The sequence below is a fragment of the Lepidochelys olivacea genome, assembly GCF_965140295.1.
Source record: "Lepidochelys olivacea isolate rLepOli2 genome assembly, chromosome: 13".
Lineage (NCBI taxonomy): Eukaryota > Metazoa > Chordata > Testudines > Cheloniidae > Lepidochelys > Lepidochelys olivacea.
In genome coordinates this window covers 28,642,770-28,669,171 of record NC_140423.1, presented here as the reverse complement: position 1 = coordinate 28,669,171, position 26,402 = coordinate 28,642,770, and the positions used below count along the sequence as shown (strand labels likewise).

Below are 26,402 nucleotides of genomic sequence, written 5' to 3'. Positions count from 1 at the left end.
TTCTTTGCTTAACAATGTTCTGTCTGCTGCCACATAAACTAGGTGTTGGTCTCCACTAGGAGTTGAGGTTGAATTTAGCAGCATTAAATCAATTTAACCCTGCACCCGTCCACACGACAAAGCCCTTTTTTTCGACTTAAAGGGCTCTTTAAATCGATTTCCTTACTCCACCCCCGACAAGGGGATTAGCGCTGAAATCGGCCTTGCTGGGTCGAATCTGGGGTACTGTGGACACAATTCGACGGTACTGGCCTCCGGGAGCTTTCCCAGAGTGCTCCATTGTGACCGCTCTGGACAGCACTGTCAACTCAGATGCACTGGCCAGGTAGACAGGAAAAGGCCCATGAACTTTTGAATTTCAATTTCCTGTTTGGCCAGCGTGGCAAGCTGCAGGTGACCATGCAGAGCTCATCAGCAGAGGTGACCATGATGGAGTCCCAGAATGGCAAAAGAGCTCCAGCATGGACCAAACGGGAGGTACGGGATCTGATTGCTGTATGGGGAGAGGAATCCGTGCTATCAGAACTACGTTCCAGTTTTCGAAATCCAAAAACATTTGTCAAAATCTCCCAGGGCATGAAGGACAGAGGCCATAACAGGGACCCGAAGCAGTGCCGCGTGAAACTTAAGGAGCTGAGGCAAGCCTACCATAAAAACAGAGAGGCAAACGGCCACTCCAGGTCAGAGCCCCAAACATGCCGCTTCTTTGATGAGCTGCATGCCATTTCAGGGGGTTCAGCCACCACTACCCCAGCCGTGTTGTTTGACTCCTTCAATGGAAATGGAGGCAACCCGGAAGCAGGTTTTGGGGACGAGGAAGATGATGATGATGAGGTTGTAGATAGCTCACAGCAAGCAAGCGGACAAACCGGTTTTCCCAACAGCCAGGAACTGTTTCTCACCCTGGACCTGGAGCCAGTACCCCCCCAAACCCCCCCAAGGCTGCCTCCCAGACTGCCTGGCCGAGAAGGGACCTCTGGTGAGTGTACCTTTTAAAATACAATACATGGTTTAAAAGCAAGCATGTTTAATGATTAATTTGCCCTGGCATTCATGGCTCTCCTGGATGTACTCCCAAAGCCTTTGTAAAAGGTTTCTGGGGAGGACAGCCTTATTCCATCAACCATGGTAGGACACTTTACCACAGCAGGCCAGTAGCATGTACTCAGAAATCACTATAGAACAAAGCATTGCAGTGTATGTTTGCTGGTGTTCAAACAACATCCATTCTTTATCTCTCTGTGTTATCCTCAGGAGAGTGATATCATTCATGGTCACCTGGTTGAAATAGGGTGCTTTTCTTAAGGGGACATTCAGAGGTGCCCGTTCCTGCTGGGCTGTTTGCCTGTGGCTGAACAGAAATGTTCCCCGCTGTTAGCCACGGGGACGGGGGAAGGGCTAGCCACGCGCTGGGGGGAGGCAAAATGCAACCTTGGAACGAAAGCACATGTGCTATGTATGTAATGTTAACAGCAAGGTTTACCCGTGAAAGAGTGTACCCACTGTTCTATAAAATGTGTCTTTTTAAATATCACTGTCCCTTTTTTTTTTCTCCACCAGCTGCATGTGTTTCAAGGATCACAGGATCTTCTCTTCTCAGAGGCTAGCGAAGATTAGAAGGCGAAAAAAACGCACTCGCGATTAAATGTTCTCTGAGCTCATGCTGTCCTCCCACACTGAGAGAGCACAGACGAATGTGTGGAAGCAGACAATGTCAGAGTGCAGGAAAGCACAAAATGACCGGGAGGATAGGTGGTGGGCTGAAGAGAGTAAGTGGCGAGCTGAAGAGAGGGCTGAAGCTGAAAGGTATGAAAGCTGTGAAAGGTAGCGTGATGAGAGGAGGCAGGATTCAATGCTGAGGCTGCTGGAAGATCAAATTAATATGCTCCAGCGTATGGCTGAGCTGCAGGAAAGGCAGCAGGAGCACAGACCGCCACTACAGCCCCTGTGTAACCAACCGCCCTCCTCCCCAAGTTCCATAGCCTCCTCATCCAGACGCCCAAGAACGTGGTGGGGGGGCCTCCGGCCACCCAGCCACTCTGCCCCAGAGGACTGCCCAAGCAACAGAAGGCTGGGATTCAATAAGTTTTAAAGTTTTAAACTTTTAAAGTGCTGTGTGGCCTTGTCCTTCCCTCCTCCACCACCCCTCCTGGGCTACCTTGGTAGTTATCCCCCTATTTGTGTGATGAATTAATAAAGAATGCATGAATTTGAAGCAACAATGACTTTATTGCCTCTGCAAGCGGTGATCGGAGGAAGGAGGGGAGGGTGGTTAGCTTACTGGGAAGTAGAGTGAACCAAGGGGCGGGGGGTTTCATCAAGGAGAAACAAACAGAACTTTCACACCGTAGCCTGGCCAGTCATGAAACTGGTTTTCAAAGCTTCTCAGATGTGCACCGCGCCCTCCTGTGCTCTTCTAACCGCCCTGGTGTCTGGCTGTGCATAACCAGCAGCCAGGCGATTTGCCTCAACCTCCCACCCTGCCATAAACATCTCCCCCTTACTCTCACAGATATTGTGGAGCGCACAGCAAGCAGTAATAACAGTGGGAATATTGGTTTCGCTGAGGTCTAACTGAGTCAGTAAACTGCGCCAGCGCGCCTTTAAACGTCCAAATGCACGTTCTATCACCATTATGCACTTGCTCAGCCTATAGTAGAACAGCTCCTGACTACTGTCCAGGCTGCCTGTGTACGGCTTCATGAGCCATGGCATTAAGGGGTAGGCTGGGTCCCCAAGGATAACTATAGGCATTTCAACATCCCCAATGGTTATTTTCTGGTCTGGGAATAAAGTCCCTTCCTGCAGCTTTTGAAACAGACCAGAGTTCCTGAAGATACGAGCGTCATGTACCTTTCCCGGCCATCCCACGTTGATATTGGTGAAACATCCCTTGTGATCCACCAGTGCTTGCAGCACTATTGAAAAGTACCCCTTGCAGTTTATGTATTCACCGGCTTGGTGCTCTGGTGCCAAGATAGGGATATGGGTTCCGTCTATGGCCCCACCACAGTCAGGGAATCCCATTACAGCAAAGCCATCCACTATGACCTGCACATTTCCCAGAATCACTGCTCTTGATATCAGCAGCTCAGTGACAGCGTTGGCTACTTGCATCACAGCAGCCCACACAGTAGATTTGCCCACTCCAAATTGATTCCCGACTGACCGGTAGCTGTTTGGCATTGCAAGCTTCCACAGGGCTATTGCCACTCGCTTCTCAACTGTGAGGGCTGCTCTCATCTTGGTATTCTTGTGCCTCAGGGCAGGGGAAAGCAAGTCACAAAGTTCCATGAAAGTGCCCTTACGCATGCGAGAGTTTTGCAGCCACTGGGAATCGTCCCAGACTTGCAACACTATGCGGTCCCACCTGGCTTGTTTCCCGAGCCCAGAATCGGCGTTCCACCGCATGAACCTGCCCCATTAGCACCATGATGCCCACATTGCCAGGGCCCATGCTTTGAGAGAAGTCTGTGTCCATGTCCTCATCACTCTCGTCACCGCGCTGATGTCGCCTACTTGCCCAGTTTCACTTTGCTAGGTTCTGGTGCTGCATATACTGCTGGATAATGCGTGTGGTGTTTAACGTGCTCCTAATTGCCAAAGGGATCTGAGAGGGCTCCATGCTTGCCGTGGTATGGCGTCTGCACAGAAAAAAGGTGCGGAACGATTGTCTGCCGTTGCTCTGACGGAGGGAGGGGTGACTGACGACATGGCTTACAGGGTTGGCTTACAGGGAATTAAAATCAACAAAGGGGGTGGCTTTGTGAGAAACAGAATGGCCCCCTCAAGGACAGAACTCAAAACTGGGTTTAGCAGGCCGTTGATTTCACGGAGGGAGGGAGGAGAAAATGAATACAAAACAAATCTGGTCTATTTCTTGTTTTGATCCACTTCATCTATCTTTATACATCTTGCTGGCAGCAGATTGTGCAGTACGACCGCTAGCCATCGTCATCTCCTGGGTGCTCAGCTGAAGATGGTGCAGTATGACTGCTGGCCATCGTCTTCTGTTGGCTGCAGATTAAGACAGTGCACTGCCGGTAGGACTCAATCGCCATGACACGAAACTTAAAAGGGAAATGACATGGTTGAATCACTCCCGTGTTTGCCCAGGCACCCCGACCTCATCGAGGTTGGTTAAAAGAGCACCCTGGACTATGTCGACGACGGCTACCAGTCATACTGCACTGTCTGCTGCCAAAAGGCAATAAACTGCTGCTGTGTAGCAATGCAGTACCACGTCTGCCAGCACCCAGGAGACATATGGTGAAGGTTAGCTGAGCGGGCTCCATGCTTGCCGTGGTATGGCATCTGCACAGGTAACTCAAAAAAAAGTCGCAAAACGATTGTCTGCCCTTGCTTTCACAGAGGGAGGGAGGGAACGGGGGCCTGACGATATGTCCCCGGAACCACCCGCGACAATGTTTTAACCCCATCAGGCACTGAGATTTCTACCCAGAATTCAAATGGGCGGCAGAGACTGCGGGAACTGTGGGATAGCTACCCATAGTGCAAAGCTCCGGAAGTCGATGGTTGCCTCGGTACTGTGGACACACTCTGCCGACTACATACACTTAGAGCATTTGTGTGGGGACACACACAATTGACTGTATAAAAACGCTTTCTACAAAACCGACTTCTATAAATTCGACCTAATTTCCTAGTGTAGACATACCCTCAGGCTCCAATCAGCTAAGCAGGGATGTGCTTTGCCAGAGCGTGGGTAGGAGAACCTGTTGCACTGCAGGTGAGGAAAGGCATGTCACGCCATCATTCTTTTTTCCTGACCCTTGGCTCCCTGCCACCTCCCCACAAGCCATCATCATCACTGCTCAGAGGGGAGCAGTGCTGCACAAAGGCTAGGTACCGTCCCCACCCCAAAACCTGGGAGCAAGACACATTTATTTAGTGAACTCATTGTGCTGGAGCAGTCATGTCTTGCCTTGGTTTCTCAGCAATGGAAACAGCGGAGGAAATGAGCATGCGCCGAGCTAGGACATCTGATTTCCTTTCAGTTTGATGCAGACACCTGAACTGGCTCTCCCGCAATGAAGCAAATAGGGCCCTGCCATGCTCGAGTGAGGTTACCTGCACCCAGCCCCACTGAGCGATGGGAAGCCAGTACCTTCCGCTGCTTAGCCCCTGCAAGGCTGCAAATGAATCAAACGAAGACACCAAGTCCCTGAACACAGGAGCAAACCCTCGCCAGCTTCCCTTTGGAGTTTACCTGCTGGGATTTTTAATTTATTAAAGAAGCCTGCTGGGTCTCATCTGAGCCACAGCAAACTACAGCGAAGCCCTCTCTGCAGATCCATGTTCTCAGCACTGCCATCTTAGCAGCAGGGCGAGTAAACAGTTCAGGTCTGGGAAGAGGGGCCTCCTGTGATCTCTCTCCCTAGACACAAGGCAGCTCATCCCAACCCCATCCAGAATCTTTAGGAGAATAGGAAACAAACCCAGGCCAAAGGAAAGAGAGAAAAACAAGCAAGAGAGTGAGAGGTTTGAGGAAGGAATTTCACAGGCCTGGCGAGAAAGCAGTTCTCGCATTTCTCTTTGGTTAAAAAGATTAACTTCCAGCAGCTGTGCAGAGGAGCACATTCCACAGGATGATGTGTGGTTCCGGAGGCTCCGGAGAGAGGAGGAACCAAGCCGCAGAAAGGGCTGAGCAAAGCTAAAAAGAGTTTAGAGACAATGCAGTTCGGGGCAGAGGGTGGGGGAGGGAAAACCCTCCAGATCCAAAGAAGAGGGCAAGGAAGCACTGGGAGCCAAAGAGAACAGCTCTCCAGTTCGCACAGGCCAAGTCTGGATGGCCAGAGTGCTCCACAGATCTGAGTCGCCTTTGGGCTTGGTGATTAGCAGAGCTGAATGGGAGGGTGAGTTTAGCTGTGCCTGGAAAAAGGACCCTCCCTCCCGGTGACAGCTGGGACAGTTGCTGCCCTGCACTAGTAGCCGTAGGGCTGATGGGACACAGCAATGGAAACAGTGGAGTTTAGTATATTGTTAGTGCATTGAGAATCTGCAAGAGAACGGCTCCTCCCTCCTACAGACCCCTTAGCAAAGACATTATAAAATCTCTCTCTACTCCCCCTCCACAAGGTCCTTCCCTAACTGCCGTGATGTTAGACGTACCAACTCCACTGCCCGTCTAGCCACTCGACAGAAAACAATTCTCAGTTACATCATTTGTGCGCTACGGTGAGAGCACGTGGCTGGGAGTTGGGACTCCTGGCCTCTATTTCCAGCCCTGCCACTGAGTCATTGCACGACGCTGGGCAAATCACCTCTGTGCCTCCAAAACGATACAGCAGAGATAGAAAAGGCACAAGGACATGTCAGAGAAGTAGTGGCAGGCCTGGCAAGACTCAATGCAAAGATGCATTTAAATGGTTAGGACCATTACTTAAGGGAGGAGAAAAATATGAGAAAGAGAGACAGTGCCCTGTATAGAGAATGTAAATCAGGGGTTCCTAGTAACCCTTTCTGAGCATACAAGAACAAGGGCGACACAATAAAATCAAACAGGAATCGTTCTTTTACGCAACACAATTGGTCAGTGGAACTCTCAGCCACAAGCTATTGCTCAGGCAAAGCGTTTAGTAAGGAAGATTCAGAAAAGGACTGAACACACATATGAATAATAATCATACCCACAGTTCCACTAGCTAGGATTAAAAAGGTATCAGAGATATCAGCCTCCATGGTTCAGGACGGAAACCAAAGACTAGATACACAGGGTCAGGGAGAGATTTCTTTGAAGGCCAGTCATTGTCCGATTGTCCTTTATAGAGGCACAAAACGGAGGGGATGAGGTTACACCATCTGCTGAAGCAACTGGTACTGGCCCCTGCCAGAGTCAAGGTGCTGGGCTGGGTGGAAGTTAGAAGTTATTATTAAACAGCCTCATGCTGCCAGCTTGTCCCTGCTCCCGTGACATCACCTCCGATGAAGTGAGCTGTAGCTCACGAAAGCTCATGCTCAAATAAATTGGTTAGTCTCTAAGGTGCCACAAGTCCTCCTTTTCTTCTTGCAGGGTAGGGGCTTTGTGACCACATGACCACTTCTGCTGCCAGTTAAGGCAGCCCCGCCCAGGCCGATGGCAGGGAGGCCTATGTTCCTGCAGCCATGTCTGCAGCCCCAGGATTAATTATACCCAGACCTGGCCTTTCTCCCTGTCTCAATAGCCCCAGAGATGCTCTCCCCCTCCCATGATCCCTGCAGGAGCCCAAAAGGGCAAAAGAAAAAGTCTGCTCCTAAGGGCATTTAACACTGACCAGGGCCAGAGTGCCCTGTCAGGATGCACACAGGGAGGGGCCGCTCCATGCCTACATTCTCCCCTCCGCCTGCGTGGAAGTGGGGAGTGTCCCTGCTGCATGCCCTGGAGCGGTCTCCAGCGGGCGGGGCTCCATACACATGACAGCATGTGCACAATGCATTGTCTCCTCTGGACAGCAGAGGAGAGTCTTGGCAGAAGGCTGCCCTGGCTCTGGCTCCAGGACCTTCTGTCTGTGCCGTGGAACCTGCCTCCAGGGAGAGACCCTTTTCCAGCAGGACGCCCCCGGCTCCGAAGGATCCCGGGGGACCCACCGGATCTATGCTGTGACACCTCTGCCTGACCCCCCCTTTGAGGAATGATCTAGTAGGAAGCTCCATAAGGCTGCCCCCCGCGTGGGTCCTCCTAGCTGGGCGACAGCCTGGTCCCTCAGGACGAGCCATTGTTTTACAGGCTAAATGGAGAGTTGGTCTCAGGCCAGGGCCTAGCAGACTGGTGCGCAGGCCACAAAAACCTACACAAAACAACTTGTCCCCTTCCCTACAGGGCCCCCACAGAGAGGCCAAGGCCTGTACTTGTCCGTGGGGTTGCAGGGAGTGGGGTGGAGCGCTCTGCTGTCACCCTGGCAGAGGTCAGAAAAGAACAAGATAAGTCCATGAAGGACATCACTAGCTATTAGCTAAAATGGCAGGGAGGCAACCTCATGCTCTGGGTGTCCCTAAACCTCCAACTGCCAGAAGTTGGGACTGGGAGGACAGAGGATGGATCACTTGATAACTGCCCTGGTCTGTTCATTCCCTCGGAAGCATCTAGCACCGGCCACGGTTGGAAGACATGGTTGGGCTAAGTGAACCATTGGTCTGACCCAGTTTGACCCCTCTTATGTTCTCCTGTCTCTGAAGCACACTGGTGGGAGGCAGCACGGGGGGAGCTGGTACTGCCCAGCTGTGCTTCCGTCTCATGGGATGTCAACCCAGCCCCTCTCACCAGCACTAAATTCAGCCCAAGGAATGCAGGATGTGGCCAGCTAAGGGACAGCGTTAGGATTTACACCCAGGGCCAGGCCTCAGCTCTGCTCAGCGGCTCCGAAATCAATAGGGTGTGTGGCTATACACCAGCTGAGGCTCTGCCCTGGCTTTCAAACAAAACACTGGGGAGATGCTAAACAATTTGCCATTGACCGACTGACCGAGAGAGGCTTCTCTGGGGGTAGGGCCAGAACCCAGGGGGATCCCGGGCTGGCCCTTTCGTTTTTGTTGCTGTTCTGGCAGAAGAGGGAGGAGGAGACATGTCACAACCAGGACGTTTGCGCTCCCCACTAAAACTTTACGTTAGCTCTCTAGCAGTCTGCCCTTCTTGTGCCAGTCCACTTCCGCTATGCCCAGGGTTGAGAGGCCAGCAGGGCCTGCTCAGGTGAAGCAGGGACTCGGGTAGCTGAGCGCAATGTCAGACTCTCCGGCTTGTCGGACAGGCAGGCCAGGCTAATTGATTCAGGGCAGAGACACCACTAATCTTCATTATTTCATCTCTCCCAGCCCAATCACTGTGGCTCTCTCCTTCGGCCAGTTATGGGTTCTCCTTCAGTACAGCATGACTGGCCTCTCCACTTCGCAGGGGACGTAGGAGTTCTCTCACGACAGAGCCGTCTGGCCACATCTGACATGAGCCTCTCTCCAGTGACTGCAGGGTCAACCTTTCCCAGCGCCCAGCAGTTCAGTCTGCTGGCTCAGACGTGAGGCAGCGTGAGAGTCTCCTCCCAGGTGTCTGGATCAAGTGGGTCTCCTGAAACCTTCATCCACCCGTGGCTCTTCACTGCCAGCTCACCTGGCCATAACACGTCATCTCTCCTATAGCTCTGAGATGTGCCAGGCAGTCACAACTACAATCAGTGAAGACTGGGAGAGTCTCCAGAGCTTTAATGGTTCTCACAACGTCTCCGCCATTATTCAAGTCAGTCTAGTTTTACAGATCACTGACATTTGTGATCCTGGGAAACAGCTTGGTTTAAAACTAACATCCTCCAAAAACACCAGATCAGCATTCCCAGATCTCCCCTCTCACTGGGACCTGGGTGATGGGATTTTTTTAATGGTCATTATTTTTTTCAGGCACCAAATCTAGTCTGTTCATGCTGCTGTAGGTGAGGATGAGTCCAGGAGGAAAGTTGCTGCATAAGTACGAGGCTATTCTGACTTCCATTATTAAACTTTGGCTTTCAAGTGTTTAGAACTTGGCATATTTACACCCTATGCCCCAGAGGCTCAGGGTTACACAGAACAAATTGTCCATGCTGTCTAACTGCAGGCCAGATTCCAGCCCCTGCTATGGCCCCTTTATGCTGCGTTGGTAGTTTTCAGGGGGGCAAATCATCCCATAGGGGAACTGCCCCTCCTGTGTGTGGGGAGTGGGGGGAGAGGTTCTCAGCAAAGCAGCATGCCAGGGGTGGGACGGGTGGAAAGAGATGTGACCGGAACACACTGTGCTCTGGCTAGCCTGAGCTTTCACTGGAATTTCAAACACAAAACAAACAACATTACAGCTTAAAATCTCTCTTTTAGTGCTTGGAACAGGAAGCTGAATGGATTTCCCAGCTCACTGGATTTTCATCTTTGAATACCTGGGTTCAAATCTCGCAAGACACACATGAAGATTAACATGATGGCCTCAGCCACGTCCTGAGTTTAACCCCTACTCTGTGTTGGAAATTATTTTCCTAATACATTGATTAAGGTTTCCCAGCACTCAGTTTTCTTTATTTGTCCCAAAGGGCCACTTGGTGCTGGCTGCATCCCAAACACCAATATAATCATATACACTCTTGTACTTTATACACTAACAGCAATACTGTTATAAGCATTGGCCAAAAAATTTGCAACAAGTTCAGGCCCAGGAGACACCTTCCCACCATGGCATGGCTCCTGAGGGATAAGAAAAAGCTCTGCCCAAGAGCCCTAGAAACCCTTGCTCTTCACACTCAATAGCAAACAAGGGATGTCCTTGCTGGTTAATGGACTTCAGCCAAAGACAAAAAAGGGAGTTTTAGGGCTAAACCCTGAACCTGGTGCCCAATTAACCCTGTTTTCTATATTTCTATTACTTCAGCCCAGACATTCAATGAGGTAACACTTATATTTCCAGGATCACTACAAATACAACACAAACAACTCTTCTCTCTCATGATCTTATTGGTTTGGCTCATGCTAAGGTCCAAACTCAATCTAAAACCAGCAATCACCTAGGTCTAACATGGGCCTAGGTTCCTTCACTCTGATACTGACTCCCATTGAGACCTTGGGCTAGTCATCCCCGCTCTGCCTCAGTGCATCTGGGGGTGAGATGGAGAGCACAGTTGGAGCCTAGCTCCCAGGGCCCTCCGGCGGAGGTCTCAGTGCATACCCATAATGCATTTGAAGCTGAAATGCGATATCATCACTCCCCACATTTATCTATCAGAAAGCACCAGTCACACCCAGTTAACAGAGTCTGCTCAGACCAGGCCCTTCACTGTAATACCGGGGGTGCTGCAGGCCAGGACTGAGCCGTGGGGGAGACCCAAGCGCGGAGCTGAAGGGGAAACACAAGTGAGGATTGTGGTGAAGACGGCAGGAGAGCCCATGAGGAAGCAAGCCTGCACTGCCCCTACGCCAGATCTAGCCAGTAGCACCAGAATGAGAAGATCTGGGGTGAGCCGGGCAATGCAGAATTGAACTGAAATGCCCTATTTAACCCAGAGTGCAGCCCCAAGGCGGCCCAGAGTCCTGCCCCACAGTCACCCACCCCGTGCGAGCCCCTGAAGGGGGAGGGTAAAGCTAGTGAGCTCCAGGCCTTTGTTGCTGGAGACTGAGCAGAACAAGCAGATTCTGTCCATCTATTCAGGGAGATCCCAGCAGCTATTTCCCACTCTCAGGATGAGCAGATAGAATGGTTTGTGCATATTTTGTTTTTAATTAAAAACGGTATGTAAATGTATATGCAGATTGGGATCTCAGGCTCCTGGCGAACTGCCAGTGCAGCCCTCGCTGCTGCCCAGAGCAGGCACCGCAGATGCCTCCATATTGCAGCCCATCTGGCATGTAAAATCCCTTGCTGGTCAGACTGGCTCCCGTGGGCATCCCCCAGCAGGGAGCCTCACCCCAGGCCCTCGTGGCTTTGGCGAGGCTAAGCAGAACCCCCGACAGGTTCGGGATGGCAAAGGGGGCGTGTGAACTTTCCTCAGCATTAAGAGTTTCTGAGTGGAAACTTCCTTCGCCATAGTCCATCATTTGGTCACCCTGCCTTTGTTACCTGATTCAGGCATGGCCCAGCTGAGCCCCACGTGCCCTGCATTTTGGACAATTCTGGCCCTTTCCAGGGCATCCTGGGGGGAGCCCCCAGAGAATCCTCCATGGCACCTCCCAGCACTGAACCTAGATGCATTGTGCAGAAATAAAAACGAACAGCAGCACCTCTGGGATGGGGGAATGGGGTCTGTATCTCAGCCATGGGGAAAGCACACGCAGTCTCATTGGCAACATTCGCCACATTCATACCCAGGTCTGCTCTGGTACTTACCCTCCAAGACCACCTCCTTGCCAGTCTTCTTCAGTGCCTGCACCGCCTCATCGTGCGTCGCCTCTGAAAGGTCGGCCCCATTGACGGAGAGGATAGCGTCTCCTACGAACAGCGCCTCTGTCTGATCTGCAGCCAGCCCCTTAAAGATCTTGGAAATCAAGATCGGCATTTTATTCTCTCGGCCGCCTGAGAAGAAAAGGAAAAAAGGAAGTGGTTAGATACTATTTATATACAGAAGGAGAAGGTACTACTTAGATAGCATCCTGCTTAAGACAAATCTGAGTGCCGATATATCAAGATTTAGCTCATTTTCCCCAGTAATGCATCAGATTTGCAACCGCTGGTGTCATTTTTGGGTAGAAAATCATTTTCATTACTTTTATCATCATGCAGAGGAGCATGAATCAGAGGAGGTAAGCATCGGACCTTGCTTCCACCCAGAGATCCTAGGAACTGTCCTTTTCTTCCTTGAATCTCAGAATATACATTCTGCCACATCGCTCATGGAGGAGAGACGTCCAGATTCTGGCCCCCTTCTTGGAAATACGAGATTCCTCAATTTTGGTTTCAGCCAGTTGCTACATGTCTGATTGATAGGGATGGTTCTTAGTGTTAGCTCTGTGCTAAGCTCCTGCCACATGGAGGAAGCATCTGTTCGTCTCACAGCAGTGATACTGGCTGCTTATTCCACTCCAGTGCAGGCCTGTCTGCAAGTTTCTAGAGGCTCTTCTGACTAGACATCAATAAAGTGAAATGCAAAAGAAAGGAAGCACAGATCTGCTCCCTACACGGCTGTCTCACGTCCGGCTCTCATCAGAGTCTCTTTAGTGGAAATTCCACTGCTACCATGTCTGTGGATGACACCGAAATAAGAGGTTTAACAACTACACAGGTGGCCGGGGTCTAACTGGGAAATGATCAAGAAAGTTTAGAGTACAGATGGCTGCAGGCATCAAAGAGCGACCTGGCTGGAGTGCAAGAGACCGTGCCTTGGACGTAGCTCTCCATCCCCAAGAACCATGGGCCCGATCCTGACTGGGTTCTACTGCAATGTAAGCATTACCTGTAACAACAAACAAACGGATGATAGCACCTCCAGGAGCAGGGAATAACAGACGCACATCATGGCAGGGGGACAGGCCACATGGATGCACCCTTTGCATTAAAGAACCTTTGTTTTTGGCTTGATCAAGTCCTGACATTATAAAATGCATTGCCTGAGCTGAGCTCGTCCACTGTGAACAAGAGCCCAGTAGGAGCCAGAGGGGAAGGGAGGTTAAGGCATTAGCCTGATACTTGGGACCCTGGATTCAATTCCTGACTCTGCAACAGGCTGTGTGACCTTGGTCAAGTCACCTAGTTTCTCTCTGAGCCTCAGCTTCTGTCAAGGCTGATTCCCCACTCTGGGACTCTGAGTGCAGGAGGTGGGGACCTGCAAGGATTCTAAAAATTAACACTGGCCACTCCAGGCTTCTGTTAAACTCCCAAGGTTACAGCTTCTCTCTGACCTTGGATGGGTAGATGTTGCCACCACCCAAGGGCAAAACCCCTTGAGGACCCAGGAAGGTGCACTTGGGAATTCCTTCCTGTGGGGTACCCTCAAGCCCTTTCACACACACACACCCTGCCCCTGGGAAGAGCTGAGAAAGAAAAACAAAGGAAATCAGCTGTTGCCACCAGCTAATTAAACAACATGTGCACAAACCTATTAGGACACAAAAACCCAATACTCCTCTTAAAAAAGGTAAATTTTGTTTAAAACAAAAAGAAAGAAAATACACCTGGAAAGTCAGGCTATTGCTAGATTTAAAAAAAAAAAACACTTACAAGGATTAATCATCAAAAATAACTTTCTTGAGGTCCAGCTTAAAGGTTACAAGCAAAACAAAAGCATTTGGAGTTAGCACAGAGGAGTCCACAAGCCATAAAGAAATAAAAGGAGATAAACCTAATCACATCTTCCTAGACATTTCCTGATCTACTTACATATCTGGGATTTCCAATGAGTAGTTTCTAGGTATGATACCGATGATTTTTCATACCTGGCCCAAAGCTTCTTACAGCATAACTGCAGCCCTGTCCGCCTCTCCCCGAGAACAACAACAGACAGACAAAAGGGGAGTCTTGTTTCTATTTCAAAAAGTTCTAGCCTTCCCATCGGCTCTTTTGGCCAGGTGCCCACTCCCTTCCTTTTACCTGTGCGTAGCAGTGACTTTTAACCCTTTACAGGTAAAACAAGTAGAGAACAGCTACGAAGAGGGATTTTATAGCTAACTGGCTGGCTGGGTCCATAAAAGGGAGCTACCCCCCTTCATTTATCACAGCTCCCCTCCTGTACAATGGGGCTAACAGTATCTCACAATGAGGTTGGGAGGAGAAATACATTTCAGTTTGTGAGGCACTCTGGAACTGCAATAAGGGAGGCTAATACAGGGTGAGGAGGAAATTGGAAAGGGGTATTTCTGTGTTTGTTTGGTAAAACTTTTAATGCACTCAAATCAACAGGATTAACTCAAAGTCAATGGGAGTTAGGTACCTATCTAACTTTGAGAATGTGGGCCTCAGCTCCTCTGGTGAGAAGTCTGGCAACAGTACCTAGCCAGATGGAGTAATAGTCTCCAGCTCTCCACTCGCTCCGAGCTGGGAGAAGAGGGGCTCAGGAAGAGTCACTGTCTTAGGAAGTAGTCTACAGCATGAAAAAGTGTGAGACCACTGGGATAAACCTAGGTGTGCGCTTCCGGGGAGGCTGCGGAGTTCTACTTGTTTCCTCAGCCACCTAGAGATTCCTGTCAGTGTTCATTTTTTTGGTGGGAAAATGTGACGTTCAGCTATGGTATTTATTGCATTTGAATGGAAAAGTGTCACTCTGTAGTGCCTTCCCGCCATGCCCTCTCCACCCTCCGAGGCCCTGATGGTCACCTTCACATCTGCATGACCAGCTGCACCGATTTATGGCTCCCAGTTTGAATTGTTATTACTTTGCTTTTGCACGTGTCATTGCAAAAATGAAGCGTTACCTGAATGGAGTAACGTTTCTCCTAGGAAGGAGATGGATGGGAATTTTTAGACAGAACTTTTTTTTGCTCTAAAATGCCTATTCATCAACACCGAATTGTTTTGCGGACACCATCGGTTTCAACAAAAAGGTTTCTCAGGTCCGGGATGGAAGAGAGCCAGTGAAACCTACCCCAGAATAGCCAAAGAGCTTACACTCTAAAATTCAGACAAGACACAGAAAAGGGAGCAGAGAAATGGTGGGACTGTAATAGAGGAAGGGAGAACAAAGGTTATAAAAACAAGGCCATGTTGATGCTCAGGATTTACAAAAATGCAGATCTTGAAGGTTTTAGTGGCTTTTTTATTACGATTATTAACTATCCCTAGCTCTTAAATAGCACTTATATATTTCATCAGTAGATTGAAGGTAAACGGGGAGTCCCGTATCTGGGCAGCGTAAAGGGATCAAAGCACGTTTCTGTGTAACACATGGACTTTGCATGGTGTGCCTCCATAAAGAAGCCCCTCCAGCAGCGGGGAAAGCATGAAGAAGGCACAGAAGAATCAATTATATCAGCTAGTCACTCTAAACAGATGCTGGTTATGCTACCACTCCAACAGCCATATTTTCCAAAGAGCTCATCTCCCATCTGGCAGCCAAATGAACTCTTGAGTATCTGGATCTAGAAGTCCACATTTTTTGCCACTGGTAGCATGGATAGGAACATTCTGGCAAGGACTCAGCCGAGACAGAACAGGGACAGAGCTCTAGATTTCACTGAACCAGACTGAGCTCTGTTAGTTTTGTGACTATATCGAAATAAGTTATGTTTTTGCTTTGCTGTACAGACTTTATAAAACAAGGCCTTGTGGGATGCATGGATAAGAGTCCTCCCTCAAGAGACTGAACTCACAATGTGGGCCCAGTTCCATATTTCTGTAATGAGGAATCTCCTCCTTAGCATCCCCCCGCACCACCAACATTAAAGATCTGTAATCGGAAAAGATCAATATACGGTAACAGCTCTCTAAGGGTGGAGTCATCTCAACTGCAAAACAGAGAGAGGGATGTGAATTAAGGGCAAAACAGACACAAAAGAATCAAAGTATTATTAGATGTACAGGCCACTTAAATTAAAAAGGTCTCTAAAGAAGGAAATAGGGGAATGGTGCATTTGGGCCAGTTGCTGGCTTTTTTCTGCTTTATTCAGCTCCCAGATGTGCCCGGTCCTTTCCTCTTCCCCATCCCACGTAAGTTCTAGAGGCAAGAACACCAACTCTTTAACATTTGAAAGAGACCGACCTGGCTCCTGCATTGGCTTCAATTCTGTGGAAATGTGACCCCCACCCACCATGTATTAATGGGCCGAAGCCAGCCTGGCAACAGATCCATTTTCCAACATCTCCTGTCAACCCTCTCTGAGTTCACTCAGATTCCCCACAAGGCACATTGTCTCTGTCTTGGATTTTGAAGGTCAAAACTGCCTGTCTACCACGTGTGGCTTGTGGTGCATCAACTGTTAAAATAAACAACTGCACCCTACAGCTTAAAGAAAATTATACCTCCACAGCCCCATTCATTTTGTGCTCAACCTGTATATTTCTCAGAGCTTCTTCCAGCCACTGTGCTGACTTCCCCTGAGCAGTAAAGTTGCACAAATGAGGTCGTTGGAACTGTGCTGATCATGAGGATAGCAGTGCTTTTACAGTGCAGTCTTCACTGAGATCAATTCAGTAAGTGTGGTGGACTGCGGCTTTTTAGTCAGATATATTTTGATGGGGGTGATGGTATTTTGGAACAGAACTCTGTTGCGGGCTGCAGGTTAATGTGCAAGAATGCCAATAAAAGAACAGGAAAACATCCTTTCACATCAGTGACAGGACAATACAAATGCAATGCCAGTGCCTAGCCAGTGGGCAAATGCAAACCACCACCAGAATTCACAATTAAAAGACACCAAAAGTGACATGAACTGAATTATGTGGGATGTAAGGGGAGAACAATTCGCAGCTTTTTTTATACTTTCATGGAATAATTTATGAAAGGATAATTCCCCCCTCCCCCATCCAGTTTAACCTTTCTGTTCAATACCACCCAACCCAGCTTAGATACATTAGACCAGGGGTCTCGAACTCAAATGACAACGAGAGCCACATGAAGACTAGTACATTGGCCTGAGGGCTGCAACACTGACCCCCCACTCCGCTGCCCAGTCCCGCCCCCACTCCACCCCTTCCATGAGGCCCTACCTCTGCCCCACCTCTTCCTACCCCTTCCTGCCCCCATTCCAACCCCTTCCCTGAAATCTCCACCTCAACTCATCCCCCTCCCTGCCCCCAGGGGGTGCAGGAGGGGTGCAGGGTGCGACAGGGGGCTCAGGGCAGGGGGTCCGGGTGCAGGAGGGGTATGGGGTGCAGCAGGGGGCTCAGGGCAGGGGGTTGGGGTGCAGGAGGGGTGCGGCAGGGGGCTCTGGGCAGGGGGTCGGGGTGCAGGAAGGGTGCGGGGTATGGCAGGGGGCTCAGCGCAGGGGATTGGGGTGCAGGAGGGGTGCGGGGTGTGGCGGGGGGGAGGGCTCAGGCCCGGCACACACCGGGGGCAATAGAGGCCAAGGAAGATGTTTGATTATACATGTGAGATCTGTCTAGCCTAAGGTTAAGCAGACACAGTGCAAGTGATGGGCAATTTCAGGTACACAAGCTGATCTCACATGTATAGTCAAACATCTTCCTTGTCCTCTATTGCATTCTAGATTTACAGCATGCACATGTAAACCTGCCAGCATACAATTCACATAAAAAAGCACTTTAAAGAAACCAGGACTCCAATCCTGCACTTGCTTGACTTTATGCACTGTGAGTAGCCCACTTGGCTTCCATGGTATGGCTCACCACAGGGCTACTGAGTATGGATGTAAGTCTTTGCAGGAGCAGTGCCAAGTTATATTTGTATGTAAAGGTAACACTTTAACGGGGAGCTGATTCAGCCTGTGTAACTGATATAACAGACCTAAAAATACACTGCAACTTTCAACCAGTGCATATGACAGGGCTCGGCAACATCATGCCATTTCCAGTTGAGAAATTAAGGAGCAGAACCTGCCAAGGTGTCACTCTTGCCACTCCTCATGCTAAGGCCTGACCCTGAAAACAGACACGTGAGCGACTTCGCTCCGCTCCTCCGGGCAAGTGCAGCACGGGGGCCTCCGATGGATTCGCTTGTCCATTTCCAACTTCCCCAGCAGCCGCAAGCGGCCGTGACAGGTTCCTTCCCCGCAGCCCAGCCGGAGCCGTGCTTCGGGGGAGCAGGAGATGGGGGGCTGGGGCGGTGACCACCCCCAGGGCACCCTCCCCAGCCGCTTTAGCAGACACGGAGTGGGCACCCGGCCGCGCGCAGAAGTTGGTCAGGCACCAGCCAACTCCCCGAGGCGCCGCAGGGCACGGGCCGCCTCCAGCTGCGCCTCGGCGCTACAAGGTGCCCACCGGGGAGAGCCCGGCAGTGCCGGGGCTGGGCGGTGGCGGGGCAGGACCCTCGAGCCCAGCGGCAGGTTCAGCCCACGGGGAACGGACCCTCGCCCTCTGCCGCGCCCCTCACCTTTGATGCTGATCCCGAGCCCCCCCACGTCCTGCTTCACGATCCGCACCGTGCGCTTCACGTTGGTGAGCGACTCGGGCACCTGGGCGCACGGCTCCCCGCCGTTCAGCTGCGCCGGGGCGGGCGGCGGCTCCTCGGCCCCCGCGCCCTTGCCGGGGCTCACGGTCAGGAAGTCCTCGGCCAGCGTGACCAGGACCCGCAGCCACTGCTCGCCCGGGGCTCGCAGCTCCAGCAGCCCGCTCTTCGGGGCTCTCCTGCCGGCCGCCATCTTCAGCGCATTCCTGGGATAGCTGCTGCTGCGCCGCCTCCCGCCTGCCAGGGGCCGGGGCGCACGGCGCGGAGCGGGGGCACCGGGCACCGAGCCACCCCTAGGGCGCCGCCCCCGGGAGGCAGGGCGGGCTGCCGGGCACAGGGGCAGCGAGCCGCCGCCCCGCCCAGGGAGCCGCCTCCCGACACGCCTCTCCTCTCCCTGGGGCGCACGGGGCTGCGGCGGACACATGGGCACCGCCCAGACCGTCCCCTCGGAGCCGCGTCTCAGCGCTCGCGGCCATCGGGGCAGGGCCCTGCCCAGGAGCCGGGCGCAGGGATGGGGTGGGGGCCCCTGCGGAGCCGGGCCGGGACCTCGGCTGCGAGCCAGGAGCTGCCCTCGGTTCGTGGCAGAAGGGGCAGAGCTCCTCGCCGGGCCAGCGCCTGCCGGTCCCCAGGCTGGGGCGTCCTGCAGACTTTGGGGATCGCTTCCCTGGCTAGTAACAGCGGGGTTCATGCCTGACCCAAGGCAAGAGGCCCAGCTATTTCCCTTTCCCCAGCACAGCAGATACACTCTTCCCCCTCCCCATGTTCCCGTCCCATCGGCATGTGTTCACTAGGGCTAGATGAAGAAATACCCAGCCCAGCTTGTCCAAATGATGCACATCAGTTAAGCAGACAAAGGGTTGCCAGCTCTTCAGGGAGAGGGGTGGTCAGAGTAGGGGACTGGGAATTAGACCTCATGCCTTATGCCAGGTCTGCGTCTAACTCCCAGTCCAACCTTCGGCCAGTCATTTCAACACAGATTCTTAAAAGTATGTAGGAAACACAATCCGCTTCCACTGATTTCAGTGGACCTGAGGTGCTGTTGTCATAACTGGGCCAGCAAATTTACCTTAATTGTAAACTCAAATGTCAAAAGGAAGTGAAAGTAGATGGCAAGTATAAGAGGGGTAGCCCTGTTAGTCTGAATCCACAAAAACAATGAGGAGTCCAGTGGCGCCTTAAAGACTAACAGATTTATTTGTGCATAAGCTTTCATGGGTAAAAAACCCACTTCTTCAGATGCATCGAAGAATTGGGGATTTTACCCACAAAATCTTATGCCCAAATAAATCTGTTAGTCTTTAAGGTGCCACTGGACTCCTTGTTGTTTTTGTGAAGTGGATGGAGTGTCACAGTAACCTACTGCAATAAATGTTAATGGGAAAAGTTGCAAAAGGAAGACAAAAAAACTCACCAAAAGACCATCTAATATAGCTGAAGGACTATGTTAAACTCATGCCTAGTAAATAAGTCAGTGTAAGACCAAAATTGGTGTGTCAGAAGTTAGGCCTGTTGGTGAACAAAATAATAAAAGAATGGCCTATCCACCCAGCGCTCCCTTGGGGGGCTTTTAAAAATGGAGACGCTGGGAAAACAATACAAACAGATGGAGGCTGCCGCAACGCTTGCAGATTGAGAGATGAGAGAAAGGCAAAAAGTGAGCTTCTCCACCGTGGCTGCCACCCCCCATGGTCATCTGGGACCTGGAACTTTTTTGTCCTAATCCTGAAGGATGTCCTGACCAGACCGGGCCATGGAGAGGAACCCAGTTCCAGATGACACCACCACCTCCAGCGGAATCCCAGCTAACACCTGAAATGGGAGACTTTGTCTCTCTTCCCCTCCCCCCCCCATTTGTCCTTTTCCTTTCCCACCTTATTTCTTCTCTTTCCTGTCCCTGTCCTTTTTCCTTCTGTCTAATAAGTGTCTGGCTTCGTAAGCCGAGACTGCAATATTCCTGTAAGCCTGTGACGAAAAAAAAGGCAGCTAAAAGCAATGATCTAAACAGCCCGATGCTGGTGCAAGTTTGCCAGGCCTCGGAGTAGCTATAAGATTGTGTGCTGGGCCTCTGTTTCTCCAGCAGCAAGGTTGCAAATGAAAGTCAACACCAGAGACAGGAAGCTGTATTTTCTATCTTGTCTGTTCTTTTCTCATCCCTTTTGTCCCTTGTCTGTTATGAAACGGGTTCGGACTTTAACAACATCTGCAGCCCATCTTAACTAAGTTCTTCTCTGTTCCCCCAAAAGGACATTTATTGCCATCTTTAACACCATCTAAAAAACTCTTGACACAAGGAGGATTTCCCTTCTAAAAATTCTCCCCAGCTAAAAAAGCAAAAACAAACAAAAAAAATGGTTAAAATAAAAGCCTTACCCTATATTTCAAATACTTTACCTGGCTTTCTTTTTTCTGTATCTTTAATAAAAGATTTAAAAAGTGTTTACTGGTGTGTCTGCCAGGGTAGGAAGCGGTCTAAGGTCTGTGAATATCAAACCCCAAACCTTGTCTGAAACTGTTCAATGTTGGACAGTAATTGGGTATATTAACACCTTTGGCCCATATATTCCATCTAAATTAATACAACATTGCCTAAATACCTTTGAGGACCTGGGCCTTCCCCAATTTGTGCGGTAGTTTCTACATCTGTAAAATTAGGTTGATAATCACCCTACCTCACTGGGATGTTAAGGTTAATTCATTCATGTGCGTTCAGTGCTTTGAGATCCTTGGACAGGAAACCCTAGGGACCAACCTTGTATTTAGAAAAATGCCATGTCCGGGTGTTGGTCTGGCCACTTCCCCATGCCTGTCCCCAAGGAGTCTGTGCATGCGGGGCTGCTCCAAAGCATGGAGAGAGGAGAGAACCAGATGTGGAGAAGCAAAGCTTTTCCTCTTCTTTGGATGCAAATAATCCTTGGCTCCACAGGAGAATCTGCAGGAATCATGAGCCATGCCTGAACACAAACAGGAATATCTGTAGGATCCTACTGCTGCAAACTATCCTCTCTGCCTCCTCAGCAGATCCATTTAACTGGAAAGCAAAGCAGAATAAACGTGGGAAGAAGGGAGCCCAGGGTGTGACTGTATTTGGCTTTTGTGTCTTCCATAAAACTGTGCGAGAACTGGAGAAATCTCTGGACAAGAATCCCACAAAGACTGTATAAACCCATTTAAAGCCAACCACCTTTGCAAAAGGTGCAGTGAACGTGTAAGGGGGAAATGATTCTGAGAGAGCCAAAGCGATAGCCTCAAGTGGTCCTGCCAAACAGCCATAGTTCCCTGTCATAGTGCTGCTCACCAGGCGTTCTCTGAACCAGGCCAGGATCCACTTGCCGCAGTGAGCAATGGTGGTGCAAGTGTACTTTTAACAAAGAGCAGTAGCAGGTGTGACTTCTGGATGGGACAGACAGTAACTGATTTCCCTTCCTGTGCCGCCAGGTATAAAACCACTCCCAGTCAGGGCTCGGGGTGTATGGATGAATAAAATACCAGAAGGGAGAGGGATCACCTGGTAAGACAGAATTCTATACCATGGGCCATATTTTCAAACAGTTCAGCTCTCATTTAGGCACCAAAGTGACCAGATTTTTATTTTAAAGGGTGCAGTTTGGGTGCTGAGCTCTTTTGAAAATCTGGCTGTTATGTAGGTGCCCAAATAGGAATACCCCCCTCACCCCACCCAGTAAGGCAGGGATGCCTCCCTATAGGACTTTTCCCAAGTGCATTGTTGCATGTAGTGTCTAGATCAGCAGTTCTCAAACTGTGGGTCAGGACCCCAAAGTGGGTCGGGACCCTGTTTTAATGGCATCACCGGGGCTGGCGTTAGACTTGCTGGGGCCTGGAGCCAAAGCCCAAGCCCTGGGTGGTGGGGCTCAGGCTTCAGCTTCAGCCTTGGGCAGCAGGGCTTAGGTTACAGGCCCCCTGCCCGGGCCTGAAGCCCTTGAGCTCGAGCTTTGGTCCCCCTGACAGTGGCGGGGCTCGGGCAGGCTCAGGCTTCAGACCCCAATCCTGCGGTCATGTAGTAATTTTTGTTGTCGGAAGGGGGTTGTACTGCAATGAAGTTTGAGAACCCTTGCTCTAGATTTACTCTATTTCAACCACAAGTTATGGGATCAGTGCAGGAATGACTGGGTGAAATTCATTGGCCACTGTTCTGCAGGGCGTAGCCTAGATAATCACAGTGGTCCCTTCCAGGCTTAAAATTGATGACTTTATAAATGAGGTTGTATGAGAACAAAAGACAAGTTTAGAAATGTGAGTATAAATTCATGAAGTCCCGTTAGTCTGTTATCATTTGTCATTAAAAAAAAAAAAAAAAGCTGTGAAGTGTGCCAGCACGGAATGACCACTTTGCTTCACCCTAGAGGTGGCTGCATTTCAGTGACCAGTTTTAAATCTGAACATTAAAATGTAAGCAAAGAAGCCCATCTTTAATTAAATGTTATAGGCCCTGATCCTGCAATGGGAGTCCCTGGTGAATTGAAATCCGTGAGTAGGTTTACTCTGCATTGTAAACCGAGGTTCGTGGGACCCACCCATGTGAATGTAGTGGTCCCTCACTCTCAAGCGAGGAGAGAGGCCACTCTGTCTCACTGTGTCAGACAGCAGCACTCGGGCTCAGGTCTTTCCGGCTAAGGCAGCCAGCAAACAGAGCTCCAGCCAACTGGGCAGGGCAGAGCAGGGAGCAGTTTAGGGAGCTCAGGCACTCAGGCAGGGTGGAGCACCAAACAGTCTGTCGTTCTTGCTCTGGCAGGTGGCAGACAAACACAGGCCTCTTGGCCTAAGGTGGGGAGGCTGCCACCCCTAGGTTAGATTGGCAGCAGCGGGTAGGGGGACCCGGGCCCACCTTACTCCACTGAGTCCCAGCCCAACATCCTAACAGTGGTGGGGGTGGAGGGATCAGCGGGAATCCAGCTGCAACACACTGACTTGGGTTCTGATAGCAAAACTGAACCAAAGTCTGGTTTCCCTGGGCTACTTTCTACCAGTGTCCCAGCAAGGAGTTCTGTAATCCATGGGTCCTCTGTCTCCTCAGGATACATGGTGGACAGAAGTCCTGGCAACTCCTCTCCAGGGTCAGTCTCCTTTGGGGGCAGGGCATTGCATGGTGCAGGTTCAGCTCCAGAGTTCTGCAGTGGGCTGGAGACATCCATCTCCTTCCCTGGCTCCTGCTCAACTGAGCTGCAGGGCCCTTCCTTTCTACTTCCTGTCCCACCTGGCGAGGGGGATGGGGTGGGTTTGGCTCCACCCACCAGGGGTAGCGTAGTCATTCCTCACTCTCAAGTCCGGAGGGAGGCCACCCCATCTCACTACAGTGGACATGGTGTTTCCAAGCCGCGCTTGAGCATCCATACTGCATTGTCAACCTGAGTCTACGGTTGTTGGACCCGGGTCTCACAACCTGTGTTAACATGTTCATACTGCACTATGCAGGTCTCCTGACTCGGGTCTGTGGCTTGAGCTGTGTCAACACTGCAAAGTAACAGGGCTTGGAACTAAGTCACAGGGACACAGGCACAGACCTCTTTCACTTCTGGGTGAGTCCTAGTATCTGGGTCCTGTTGCTTACTCGAGTCAGATAGATTTGTGTTAGGGTTGCCAATTTCGGTTGGATGTATTTCTGGAGAACATAAGAATGGCCATATTGGGTCAGATCAAAGGTCCATCTAGCTCAGTATCCTGTCTCCTGACAGCGGCCAATTCCAGGTGTTTCAGAGGGAATGAACAGAACAGGTAATCATCAAGTGATCCATCCCCTGTGGCCCATTCCCAGCTTCTGGCAAATAGAGGCTTGGGACACCATCCCTGCCATGTGGAGGTTTCATCACATGACATAATCTTTAATTTAAGATTAATCTTTAATTCCTGGAGACTCTGGGACAATGCTGGGGAGTTGGCAACCCTAATTTGTGTGTGGATGGTAGGGAGTTTGGGCTCAAACCTGAGTCTGAGCCCAGGTTTACAATGCATTGTAGACATGCACACCCAGTGTGACTGTGTCTGTTTACACAGGGGCTGAATTTGGCCTTTTTGTCCAAAAGCTCAGGCAGGGATTTTTCCCCCTTTAATTTATGTCCCAGTTGTGCTGTTAGCATTCAAAATATTCACTCTTTTAGCCAGCTGGCTAGGATCGGTGGCTTGAATTAATTATTTCATTCCTTCCCATAGCTGTTCTCATTATTTTCAAGAGCAGGGAATCTTTAAGGCCACATCCAAGCAGCTGTTTCACTCTTTTGGGGACTGTGCCATTGCTTCAGACAGGAGGAGTCATAAGCACCTCTTTACTGTTGCACAATGTCATGAGGAGTTCTTTCCCCTGCTTTCTTGGCCTTCCCTTGGCCTGGCAGCAGAGTTGCCAGTATTAAAGGACTAATATGCCCGTTGTGCAAGGAAATATTCAGACTCTTGCAGCACCACAAGGGCAAAGATGTGGCTTTCTTTCCCCTCTCTCTAACACTCAGGTGGATAAGGCAGCCGTTGCTATCAGAGCTAGCGTCAGGGCGTATCCAGGTTTGGCTGGGAGTTTCCACCCCATGGAATAACGGCCACTGCTGTCTCCCCCACAAACACACAGAGTGTTGACAGGCTCGCATGCACCTATGCACCATGCTGCCACCCCTCCCCCAGCTGCTGGCAGCTTGCTTCTAATCAAAAGAAGGGTTTATTCCCCCTTCAGGACTGACGTTTTCATAAACTCCACCGAGACAAACAGGGAGTTGTTCTGCCCTCAGATGAGACTGCTCCATGTCTGCAGACATTAGAATCACAGAATCATAGAATATCAGGGTTGGAAGGGACCTCAGGAGGTCATCAAATCCAACCCCCTGCTCAAAGCAGGACCAATCCCCAACTAAATCATCCCAGCCAGGGCTTTGTCAAGCCTGACCTTAAAACTTCTAAGGAAGGAGATTCCACCACCTCCCTAGGTAACGCATTCCAGTGCTTCATCACCCTCCTAGTGAAAAAGTTTTTCCTAATATCCAACCTACACCTCCCCCACTGCAACTTGAGACCATTACTCCTTGTTCTGTCATCTGCTACCACTGAGAACAGCCTAGCTCCATCCTCTTTGGAACCCCCTTTCAGGTAGTTGAAAGCAGCTATCAAATCCCCCCTCATTCTTCTCTTCCACAGACTAAACAATCCCAGTTCCCTCAGCCTCTCCTCATAAATCATGTATTCCAGTCCCCTAATCATTTTTGTTGCCCTCCACTGGACATTTTCCAATTTTTCCACATCCTTCTTGTAGTGTGGGGCCCAAAACTGGACACAGTACTCCAGATGAGGCCTTACCAATGTTGAATAGAAGGGAACGATCACGTCCCTCGATCTGCTGGCAATGCCCCTACTTATACATCCCAAATTGCCATTGGCCTTCTTGGCAACAAGGGCACACTGTTGACTCATATCCAGCTTCTTGTCCACTGTAACCCCGAGGTCCTTTTCTGCAGAACTGCTGCAGAGCCATTCGGTCCCTAGTCTGTAGCGGTGCATGGGACTCTTCCGTCCTAAGTGCAGGACTCTGCACTTGTCCTTGTTGATCCTCATCAGATTTCTTTTGGCCCAATCCTCTAATTTGTCTAGACCCCTCTGTATCCTATCCCTACCCTCCAGCGTATCTGCCTCTCCTCCCAGTTTAATGTCATCTGCAAACTTGCTGAGGGTGCAATCCACACCATCCTCCAGATCATTAATGAAGATATTGAACAAAACTGGCCTGAGGACCGACCCTTGGGGCACTTCACTTGATACCGGCTGCCAACTAGACATGGAGCCATTGATCACTACCCGTTGAGCCCGACAATCTAGCCAGCTTTCTATCCACCTTATAGTCCATTCATCTAGCCCATAATTCTTTAACTTGCTGGCAAGAATACTGTCGGAGACTGTGTCAAAAGCTTTGCTAAAGTCAAGGAA

The 26,402-nt window shown here is 50.4% G+C and overlaps 1 protein-coding gene across 1 annotated transcript in view; it reads right to left on the bottom strand.

Moving 5' to 3' along the window:
- Positions 1-18,853, bottom strand: part of SNTA1 (syntrophin alpha 1) — a 70,986-nt gene extending 52,133 nt beyond the window's left edge. Inside the window, exons 1-2 of the mRNA XM_084645858.1 lie at positions 18,414-18,853; positions 11,825-12,010 (exon numbers count right to left, since the gene is read on the bottom strand). Coding sequence (XP_084501984.1) covers positions 11,825-12,010; positions 18,414-18,681 — 454 coding nt within the window. The 5' untranslated portion in view covers positions 18,682-18,853. The remainder of the gene's footprint in view (positions 1-11,824; positions 12,011-18,413) is intronic.
- Positions 18,854-26,402: the final 7,549 nt, after the last annotated feature.